General features: G+C 43.4%; 1 protein-coding gene across 3 annotated transcripts in view; it reads left to right on the top strand.

Annotated features, from left to right (window-relative positions):
* Positions 1-2,136: 2,136 nt before the first annotated feature.
* LOC121869839 (techylectin-5B-like) overlaps positions 2,137-12,197 on the top strand; it is a 29,938-nt gene continuing 19,877 nt past the window's right edge. The window contains exons 1-5 of one of the 3 annotated variants that reach the window (XM_042371407.1): positions 2,138-2,737; positions 2,932-3,003; positions 3,414-3,601; positions 4,273-4,503; positions 5,597-6,197. In XM_042371407.1, coding sequence (XP_042227341.1) covers positions 2,166-2,737; positions 2,932-3,003; positions 3,414-3,601; positions 4,273-4,503; positions 5,597-5,787 — 1,254 coding nt within the window. In that variant the 5' untranslated portion in view covers positions 2,138-2,165 and the 3' untranslated portion in view covers positions 5,788-6,197. Of the gene's footprint in view, positions 2,738-2,931; positions 3,004-3,413; positions 3,602-4,272; positions 4,504-5,596; positions 6,198-12,197 lie in introns of those variants that run through there. The other 2 variants (XM_042371408.1, XM_042371409.1) reach the window with 2 other exon arrangements.

The following is a 12,197-nucleotide window of genomic DNA, read 5'->3' as shown; positions in this document are numbered from 1 at the left end:
TGGTCACCATATTACAGAATGGATATAGAATCCTTGGAAAGAATTCAGAGGAGAATGACAAGACTAATCCCGGGCATTAGAAACCTTGAGTACAGAGACAGGTTAAAGCATCTTAATTTGCAATCCCCTGAGAGACGTAGAGTGAGGGGCGACCTGATAGAGGTGTATAAGTGGAAGGCAGGGCTAAACAAAGGGGACATTACAAAGGTACTCAAACTATCCAACCAGCAGCGAACTCGTAACAAATGTTTTAAATTAGACAAATTTAGATTTAAGCGTGAAATAGGTAAACACTGGTTTGGAAACAGAGTAGTGGATGAATGGAACAAGTTACCAAACATCATCATTAACTCGAATACGCTGAATAGCTTCAAACATATGTTGGATGCTTATATGAGCAATAGGGGTTGGGTGTAAACGGGAATGCCCAGTATGGGCCAACAGGCCAGCTGCAGTTTCCTCCATTCTTATGTTCTTATATGGGTGCACTGGCGACTCTCTCACTACTGTCCATAAGTTCATATATGTGAATATTTAATGAGTGCATGTAATAAGTAGTAGCTGTTATAACGAAGTATTAACCATGCTTGTTGAAATATTCCATTAGTGTACAGTATGTGTGTGATTCTTTAGATGGAAACAAAGTGTGTAATGTATATGTCTTATGGTGGTAGAACTTTAGTTAAGGAGAATAAATAAAACATATGAACCAAATTAAAACGATAAAGGTGGTGGTGGGGGGGGAGGGGGAACTAATTTCTTTTTAATCGATTCCTGCCCCCCCCCCCCACCACCCAAGTTCATATGGATATAATGTTTACTTCTCATTTATTTATTGGGGTAATATCAGTTACCTGTGACTCGTTAGTCATATCTGTTACCTGTAGCTCCTTAGTCATATGTGTTACCTGTGACTCGTTAGTCATATCTGTTACCTGTAGCTCGTTAGTCATATCTGTTACCTGTGGCTCGTTAGTCATTGTCAGTTGTCACAGGACCTTCAGGCAGAGAGGAAGGCCTTGTGGAAACTCGTAGTGTAAAAACGACATATATCACACTATTTACATCCACAGAGCAAGTTTCCATGTCCAAATATCTCCAATTACTTAACGCCCAACTCGGAGGCTATCTTGTACCCCACGTCGGCGTGAGTAGACCAGGCCTGGAGTTCCTGGTTGTCCATGCGGACCAGCTTAGTCGGTGGCTCACGCTGCTCTGCCGTGACCATCACCACCAACACACAAATATGGCTCAGTTGCCAACTAATCTTAATACAATACATCGAAAGTCTTACATCTTATACCCTATAAAACAAAATATGGCTCTTACATAATGTTTTAACAACCCAAACTAAATAACACTGATATAAAGAAACATCGTAAATCAAAACACTAGATAATTCATATAAGCATAGAGGCCGTGAACCACCCTCATTGACATTGCTCATTCTCGGGTATCACCTAATTAGCCAATCATAGACAGCAGGGTGGGCAGACATGGCGGCCATCTTGGAAAATAGGCGACATCTGGGAAGTTTGAATGTACAATCGCAAAGATGTGATAAGTAACTCGAATGTTCATACAAAATTTCATACTTGTACGATCATTTGTATGATTGTACCTGTTATCTCCTCTGTTATTAATGTCATGTGTATCATTAACTAACTTTTAAAAGCTCTTCTCTCTCTCTCAGCCTAAAACTACGCCGTGGTCTTAACTTCTCTCTCCAAGCCTCTTGACCTACACACTTGACTTCTCTCTCTCTCCATGCCTCTTGAACTACACACGTGCACAAACACACGTCAACTCAGCTCATAACTTCCCGATTACGAAAACAAACCAAAAATAACTTGTGTTTTATTTTTCGTCTGTTGGTTCTTATTTGTTCGTGGCAGACAACGCGTCCAATAGTGTGTGTTTCTCTTTATCTCTCAGGCTCTCTCTCTGTCTCTCACTGTTTATTGGTTTACCCATAGACAGTGAGTGACTGTAAAGCATATTCTACACATGTATATTTAAACATTTGGGAGAAACCACACACTGAACGAACGAATTGTGCTCCTTAACAGAGCCAACATCTTCCTGAGGTGCAGTTTGTGGCGACTGTGAGGTGTGGAGGATATAAGTGAAGGCAGAGGCTGGGAGTCGTCACATTATTGAGCAAGATGGTCCTAAGAGGCGTGTTGGCGGTGGTACTGCTGGTGCTGAGACTCGGTCCTTCACACGGAACGCCCCTCATGGAGGAGAACGAGAGTGTGGCACATCATCTTAGTCCTGAGGTGGTACAGCAGCTCCTGGCGGTCACCAATAATACTCTCCACCATGTTCAGGATGTCAAGTCGTTGTTGACACCTCTTCAGGAGAACAAGGCCAGCGTGGAAGTGTCAGGGAGTGCTGGGGGTGTTCTCCGCCGTGACATATCCATGCAACTTCTGCTGCTCCTGCTAGAAACCGAACAGGTGAGGCACAGCAGAATACTAGAGCAGGTGAGTCAACAGATGAGGGATGTGGGTGGGCGAGACACTGCTACCTCTGGCGAGCAGTGCAGCGCCGCCATCAACACCGTCCTGTTACCTCTACTACAGCTGCAGCAGGAGGTGAGGCAGCTGGCGACACGGCAACCATCCTTCTCTACAGGTGACAACACAGCTTCACAGCCACAACAGACGCCCTCACAGCCACTGCAGCCACAGCTACCAATCACCGGGGACAACAGCTGCAACACTCCCACCAACAGGTGAGCTTTAGGGCTGAAGAATCCCTCTTGATGTTGGGTGAAAACTTATACTTAATGGCGACATGACACCTCGCCACAATAATGAGTTCTTTGTCTGTGTAAGAGTTTGTCCCAGGCGATAAGTGTAACTCACTTCAGAAATTTTCATAAGTGAACAGAACACATTAACTATATGATGTGTGTGTCCCTGGCAGGCCCCGCGACTGTCACGACCTGCTGCTGGCCGGCAACACCCGCAGCGGCGTGTATCAGATCTTTCCATACAGGTGAGACCCCTCACTTTACCTCCCCAAATGAAGGTCTTCTGTACCCTACTCCTCACCTCACCTCACCTCAGACTCTTCACTGCTCGTCTCCTCTCATCTCTACACACTTTGATATCCATTAATCTATCCCAGTCTCTACCATTATCCCACGAACGCTTAGATTATGGCCAAATAATCCAATATTCCTTATTCTATAAATATGAACTATTTGTTTTTGGCTGACATCATAACTTATTCATTTTTTTTTCAAAACAGTGAAAAATATTGATAAACTTATAATTGAGTAACTACTTCCTGTTTAATATAGTCACCCCTTGTGTCTCCGCTGTGATTCACCTCAGTACGAGGGAATGTTCGCACTATGTGCAGGAGTTGCTTTAGAGCTTTACAACAATTGAACATTGCCACAGTTGGTTCTTGGCTCCCAGATGCAGGAGGCAGGAGGAGGGCGTGCAGGTGTGGTGTGAGCTGGAAGATGAGGAAGGAGGGTGGACCGTGGTACTGGCCCGCCGCCCACTGGACCAACAGGTCAACTTCAACCGAGGCTGGAGAGAATACCGTGAAGGCTTCGGTGACCCAGACACAGAGTACTGGATTGGTAAGTGCTGTTGCCTGTTGAGTGGCTGGTCCTTACATCCATCACGTCACTACAACACACTGCAGAGTGGCTATTCCATACACCCAACACGTCACTACAACACACTGTTGAGTGGCTGGTCCCTACACCCAACACGTCACTACAACACACTGCTGAGTGGCTGGTCCCTACACCCAACACGTCACTACAACACACTGCTGAGTGGCTGGTCCCTACACCCAACACGTCACTACAACACACTGCTGAGTGGCTGTTCCCTACACCCAACACGTCACTACAACACACTGCTGAGTGGCTGGTCCCTACACCCAATACGTCACTATAACACACTGTTGAGTGACTGGGTCCTACACCCAACACGTCACTACAACACACTGCTGAGTGGCTGGTCCCTACACCGAACACGTCACTACAACACACTGCTGAGTGACTGGTCCCTACACCCAACACGTCACTACAACACACTGTTGAGTGGCTGGTCCCTACACCCAACACGTCACTACAACACACTGCTGAGTGGCTGGTCCCTACACCCAACACGTCACTACAACACACTGCTGAGTGGCTGGTCCCTACACCCAATACGTCACTATAACACATCTATATCCGTGATAGTTCCTTCTAGGGTGTGTGTTGGAGTAACGCTGGTGTGTGTGTGTGTGTGTTGACAGGTAACGCTGTGCTCCATGACCTGACGTACAGGTGGCCGCAGGTGCTGAAGGTGGATCTGGGTGACTGGGACGGTAAGAGTCGTTCCGTCAGGTACCAAACGTTTCTGGTTGATGACGAGGACAGTCAGTTCCGCCTCCACCTGGGTCAGTACTCAGGTGACGCCGGGGATGCCTTCAGTTACCATGACAACATGCCCTTCACCACCTCCGACAGAGATAACGATAAACATGGTGAGTGTCAAACCAAACCTAACCCTACTTAACCTGACGCACCACATTTCGCAATAGGTTCTCTAGTCATACCAATAGAGACAGTCAGTTCTAACATCACAGATTTTCTTCACTAAAATACACTTCATAGATGGTCTCAGTATATTCATAAACCATTAATTATAGTCACCATCGTTCTCTAAAATACTTGTTCTCTATAATAGCAGTGTGTGTGTGTGTGTGTGTGTGTGTGTGTGTGTGTGTGTGTGAGTGTGTGTGTGTGTGTGTCCTTTATATATTTCCACAGTGTTGAAGGTAGATAAAATTTGTTAGGGAGGTTTGAATGGCCGAATGACTCAACTATTTTTAAATTCTTGGGTTCTTGGGGGTCTCTATCTGCTGAATAAAATCGTCCGGCGGTAGCCAGTCTAATATATATATATATATATATATATATATGCAAGTAAGTCACTGTAGGTGCGCGTGATCTAGGTATATGCTGATAACCACAAGGAAAGAAGAAAACACAAAGTTCCCAATGCTCTGTTTGTTCATTTGAGGGATAGCAAGCATTGCATTGACTGGGATAATGCCTCGTCAATATTACCTTGTAATTCAATTGATAGTAGGAACATCATAAAATCTAGTCTCATTAAACATACCGAAGCATTCAACATGAATTTGAGTAATGGCATGTACAAACTGGACAATTTTGTAATTAAGACGATTTGTAATCAGGTGAGAAGGTTGGGTCACCTTACCCTCTGACCTGACTACCGACCGTTGCGGTGCTTTTTAAAGATTAGTAGGGTCATTACCTAATACCTGACCATTGGGGACCTGATCTCACCCTCCTCTGTATATATACACCTTGTATTGTACTTCTCCTTAGTCTGTACTCACCCCTGAAGATGTGAATTACACGAAAGCGCTTGGGAACTTCGTGTTTTCTTCTTTCCTTGTGGTTATCAGCAAATATATATATATATATATATATATATATATATATATATATATATATATATATATATATATATATATATATATATATATATATATAAAGTTGCTCTCATTATTGACAGGGTTAATAAAACAGGATATGATGTGCTTACAGGAACTGGCAACTGCGCATTATCCCACCATGGAGGGTTTTGGTACAATTCTTGCCATTATGTGAGCCCCACCAGCCAGTTACTGGAGAAACAGAAGAGTACAATAGGGATTAACTGGTACACGTGGTACACTGACAGAACCACACTCAAGAACGCCACCTTCATGATCAAGCCTAAATCTTGTTCTTACTAAAGAGTGGCAATATACCTACGTGTTTCCGTAACAATAGTGAAATAATGATAATTTCTGGGAGTATTATTATTATTATTTATTGTAGTAGTAGTACAGGGAACGAGATCTTCGGCCCCAGAGCCAGGAACAGTCGCAGATATTGACTATGAGTCAACAAATTTTGAAAGAAAACTAAATGAGAGAGAAAGAGATTATGTATTGTAAATGATACATAAAAGCAACAACAATATACATATACAAAGTTATACATAAAATATTATACAACGTTTTTCATACACTGAAGGATAATTCAATACATATTCTGTAGGTAGATTCAGACTGGTGTTTATATACTCGACCATGTATAATTGTATTGTATAATGTAGTAATTATAATGTATAATGGTAATCATAATATAAACAAAATGTTAATAGCATTATTATTAACCTAACCTAATTTAGTGTAAGTTTGGTTATGTTAAGACAGTAAACGCCGTCTTATATGACACAAAACAAATGTTACCAGATGTGAACCAATTTAAACCCAGTAATAACAATACACACAAAAGATGATGATCCCTATTAGGAAAATCCTCATTTAAAGGTTTAATGGGTAGTGTCCCTCGAGCTTATGTCACCTGAAGATTAACCACCCTGATGCGAGCCTAAATTAACTTAATCAAATTACCTAACCTAACCTAACCCAACGCTGCACAGCGAGGCCCGTGTTTGATACAGGACAAACCGATATAAGACTAATACTGTGAAACATAAAACCTCTTCCTTTAGGCTTCACACCTAATACCTTATACCTAATACTTTTTTTTAAGGAGAATAGCCCACCCGGGCACAAGTCATTGACCCAGAACGGGACTTGGGAGGGGGGGGGGGATAAGAGTATAAAGAAGAGAGAAAAAGACTAAATTAATCTACACCACCCGTGGACGAGACAACCCTCCACCAACAATTGGTCGAGGCGTTTCACCAAGCGGCAGAAGAGGTTATTCCAAAAACAGTACAAGGATTACTGGTACTACTGTCCTTGGGTGAAAGAACTCAACATGGCCCGAAGAAACTGCAGAAGACATCCCACGGAAACAAACAGACATCTCCTGCAAGTAATAGTCAAGGATACCAGGGAAGAGAAAGAAGAAATCAAAAGCGTAAGCTGGCTCAAGTGGTCCTCCGAACTGAACGAGCACACCTCCCTCGACAAGATGTGGGCCCAGATCCGAAGGGCATCTGGGAAGGCAACAACACCACCACCAACCCATTCCAACCCAGAAGAGGAAGCCGAGAGACTTACAAAACTGTTCTCCGACCAAGCAGCAACGAAAAACCTCCCGAGACATGCGGAGGAGACACAACGGCGTCTGCGACAGGCCAGACTCCAGATGATTGAAGAGGCCTGCAATAGTGAAGATGACTTCCCCAAGGCTCAGTACTTGGACCTTTATTATTTATTATAAACATAAACGACATAGATATCGGCACAGACAGCAATATAAGTAAATTTGCTGATGACACTAAAATAGGACGTGTAATTATATCTGACGAGGACTCCGCAAATTACAGGAAGATCTAAACAAATTTTTCGAATGGTCTGAAAAATGGCAGATGAAATTCAATGTGGACAAATGTAAAGTACTCAGTATAGGAGATGTAAACAGGGAAACCAGATACCAGATGAACAATGATGCTATTGTGAAATCCGACTGCGAGAGAGATTTAGGAGTAATGATAAGTAGGAATCTTAAGCCAAGTAAACAATGTGTTTTTGCTCGTAACAAGGCTAATAAAGTACTTGGGTTCATTCAAAGGAGTGTTAGTTACAAGACTAGCGAGGTCATCTTAAGATTATATCTTGTGCTTGTGAGACCTCACTTGGATTACGCAGTTCAGTTCTCGTCACCATATTACAGAATGGCTATAGAATCCTTGGAAAGAATCCAGAGGAGAATGACAAGACTAATCCCGGGCATTTGGAACCTTGAGTACAGAGACAGGTTAAAGCATCTTAATTTGCACTCCCTCGAGAAATGCAGAGCGAGGGGCGACATGATAAAGGTGTATATATGGAAGTCAGGGCTAAACAAAGGGGAAATTACAAAGGTACTCAAACTATCCAACCAGGAGCGAACTCATAACAATGATTTTAAATTAGACAAATTTAGATTTAGGCGCATAATAGGTAAACACTGGTTTAGAAACAGAGTAGTGGATGAATGGAACAAGTTACCAAATATCATCATTAACTCAAATACGCTGGATAGCTTCAAACATAGGTTGGATGCTTACTGTGTATGAGCAATAGGGGTTGGGTGTAAATGGGACTGCCCAGTATGGGCCAATAGGCCCGCTGCAGTTTCCTCCATTCTTATGTTCTTATATTCTATGACACCGACAGACCTTTCAACCAGCAAGAACTCCAGACGTCGATAAAACGAAGCAAGGACACAGCACCAGGGGCCGACAGGATAACCTACTCCATGCTTTCCCATGCCGGAGAAGCCGGGCACGAGGGTTTGCTACAAGTCATCAATGGTTCGTGGATAGCACAGAGACTTCCACCGGAATGGAAGAAGGCAGATATACAGCCCATTCCGAAGCCCAGAGAACCAGAGAAACCAAGACCCATCTCCCTCCTCAGCTGCATAGAGAAGACGGGAGAAACAATGGCTCTCAACCGACTCAAGTGGAAAGTAGGCAGCCCACACCCTCACATTTTTGCTTACACCGAGAACACCGGCACTAGCAACAACACCGCCGAGATACTCAGCACAGTGGTCACTAAACCAGCTTTGGTGGTCTTCCTCGACCTGCAGAAGGCCTTCGAACTAGCAAATCCACTGGCCATTATAACGACGCTAGCTGAAAAAGGCGTCAAAAGGAGGTCGCTGGGGTGGATCCAGCACTATCTCACACAGAGAGAAGCAAGAGTACGCTTTCAGGGGGCAACGTCAAGCTTCAGGGTCCATGAAAACGGAACCCCACAAGGAGGCATCCTCAGTCCAACGCTGTTCAATGTCCTGATGGAAAATCTAGTCAGACTTCCTTTCAGACAAACAGCCAAGCTCCTCTGCTATGCAGACGACTTACAGCTCATAGTAAGAGAAGCAAACAGACTTGCCAACACGCAACATGCACTCCAACTTATAGAAGAGGAGTGCAACAGACTTGGACTCAAGATAAATCCAGCCAAGTCGAAAGCGATGGCCATCTGCACAGACACACCAGACATGATGCTCTCCATACAAAACACGCCGGTAGGCTGGACCAACACCCACCAGTGTCTTGGAATCTGGTTCGACCAGAAACTCACTTTCAAGCCGCAACTCGAATATCTCAGGCACAGGACGAAGAGCAAACACAACACAATGAGGTCGCTCACCAGCACAGCCGCAGGAGCGAACATACTGTACACGTGCTCAAAGCCTACTACACGGCTGCCATCAGATCGCTGGTAGATTACAGTGCTCCAGCACTCATTGGACTGAGAGAAGACCAGATAGCTAAGCTAGAAGTTATCCAAAATAATGCTCTCAGGACCATGCCCGGAGCACCCATGTGGACCAGAATTTGCAATTTGCAAATGGAAACTGAAGTACCACCCCTGGCAGTACGAGTCAAGCAGGTGACAGCCGGTCTCCTCGCCAAAATGTGTAGATTAGATAAGCCCACAGCTGCCAAAACGGGAATCAGTGCCTCCCTCCACCTCACAGAGAGCGAGGGGCCACCTGGTCGCACGAGGCAAGCGAGGTCATGGGGCACCTGCAAGCAGAAACACTCGTCAAGAACAACCAAGACATACGAGACAGGGAATATGTAGTTCCACCACCATGGAGCCCTCCACCAGCCATATTCAAAATTACCGAACCAGATGATAGCAAAGCCAACCTCCAGAAGGAGGACCTCAAAAGAATAACTCTGGAAGCCATAGCCACCGAGACACCGGCTGATGCAGCATCATACTTCACAGACGGCTCGGTGGACCCAAAACATCATAGATCCGGAGCGGCCTTTTACACCCAAGGTCAGACCCTCCTATGGAGACTTTCTAATGACTGCTCCACCCTACAAACAGAGTTGGTAGCAATCTCAAAGGCCCTACAACACGCTGCAACACAACACAACAAGTCCATCAAAATTCACACGGACTCGAAAACGGCCATGCAGGCGCTGCAACACAGTCAACCAAGAGACAACGTCCACATCATAACCTCGATCCTCGCACAGCTACAGGACTTCCAAAGACAAAATCGCCCAGTCGTCTTACACTGGATTCCCAATCATATAGTTATATATAACTACATCATATTACCACCCCGTTCCAGAATGTGGATCTAAAATATCCAATACCTTGAGCAATTGTGTTAAACAGGAGAGCCCCTGCATAAAACCGTGTTGGCTTCTCTTATCGTCTCGTTTGTCATACGATCATGCCATCTCACGTTCAAGATTCTTCCCAATGCCTTATTCTCGAAAGTTATGAATCTTCTGGATAAAGTGTCATTATCATACCAAGATTCACTTCCTTATACCAAAACGGGTCTTACCAGTGAAGTATATATTCTGAGTTTGGTTTGGACTGTGTTACAACCTTCACACCCTCTTCTAGGACTCACTAGAGGATGTATAGTCAGCCCATAGGCCCATTATATCAGAGGACACTCTGAAATAACAGCTTCTGTTAACAGAGAGATTAAAAGTTAAACACAGGCCCATACCTTATTTCTGGCTAACAATCCCCTGACAGCTGACAGGTGTTTATTTCAACACCCCTGTTCCCATTAAAACTGGTTTAATCAAAACACAGTTTTAAAATTACAACAAAATATATTTAACAACAAAAATATAATAAATGTGTGCTCTCCGTCCAGGTGCATACAAAAGGCCACACATCAATTCACTCAGAACAATGTTATCTCCACCAAACACAATGCTCTCTCACTACTATGATATTCTTTAGACTATAATGAACTTATTACACTTTAGTTAACACCATAATTATCCATGATTGCCCAGGTAATAATAGATAAATGTGCACCACACAAGCTTGGCCCTCCTATCCTCCTCAACCTTGCTACCGAGAGACCCTCCAAGGCCAAAACAATGTTCCAATACTTTCTTGTTTCATCAACATATAATTTCTAATTCTTTTATACTTCACACCTGCTTCTTACAGTCTTTCATAACAGTATAAAAAATAAGAATGCATTCTACAAAGTTTACATAATGAAACAAATACTAGTATACATACTTATATAAAATAATCAAGACATTTTTTAAAGTCTTTACCATAAGCTTGGAAATTCGATTCTAAAGAAAAACGGGAAACAACAGAAACTAAATACAATGGGTAACTGAAACAAATATTGAGGGAAAGGGGAGACGACCGTAACAACTGTTAGTCTCAGTGACTTCCACACTTTGCCCAGTATATCCAAAACTTGATGACTTCTTCTTATTCTGTCCTGAAACTCATCTTCAAGTGATCCATCGTTTCTGACGAGTGTCCTCAGATACTTGAACACAAGAACTCTTCCATAATTTGGTCCTCCACCCGAATGTTCTCTTCAATTTCTTGGTCTGTTTTCATAACCTCTGTTTTCTTACATTAATCGTTCATCCAGCTCCTCTTCCTCGACCCACTCGATCCCTTTTCTTTTATCACCCACTGTCTCTTTCACTACGGAATCAATAAGTACAGCGAACAGCAATGGAGACAAAACATTACCTTGCAACACCCCGCTCTCGACATTGAATTCTGGGGAATGTTGGCCATCAACGTTCACACGACATCTGCTGCCCTTATGAATTTCTTCGATCAAACGAACGTATTTTTCTGGCATTCCATAGTTCTGTAAGATTTTCCACATAGTTGGTCTATGTACGCTATCGAAGGCTTTCTCAATATCGACAAATGCCATTATCAACGGTTTTCTGAATTCCACACTCTGCTGTATCATGTGACGTAGTGCGAATATATGATCACTGCAGCTTCTCGATTTTCTGAACCCTGCCTGTTCATCTCTTAGCCTTTGGTCTAAGGATTCTTCAATCCTGTTCAGTATGACCAGACAGAAGACCTTCGATACTATTCCCGGTAATGTTATCCCTCTCCAGTTTCCACACTCTCGTAAATCACCTTTTTTGGGCAGTTTTATAATGATTCCTTGTTTCCATTCATCCGGGACAGGCTCAGTGCTCCATAATTCTTGAAATAGCTTTAATATTACTTGAGATGCACCATTCGCGTCGGCTTTCAATATTTCTCCAGTTATTCCATCTAGACCTGGTGTCTTCCAGTTCTTCAACTGTTTTAGTACCCTTTCAATTTCCCTCATCGTATTGACACCCATATTGACATTCAATTGTTCTTCAAGCTGATGTATAGTAAGAGTATTAGCGCTATGGAAGGCTTTATTCATT

The sequence above is a fragment of the Homarus americanus genome, unplaced genomic scaffold, assembly GCF_018991925.1.
Source record: "Homarus americanus isolate GMGI-L3 unplaced genomic scaffold, GMGI_Hamer_2.0 scaffold22582, whole genome shotgun sequence".
NCBI classification, from domain to species: Eukaryota; Metazoa; Arthropoda; class Malacostraca; order Decapoda; family Nephropidae; genus Homarus; species Homarus americanus.
The sequence above is the reverse complement of the archived record's forward strand: the minus strand, read 5'-3'. Positions and strand labels throughout refer to the sequence as shown.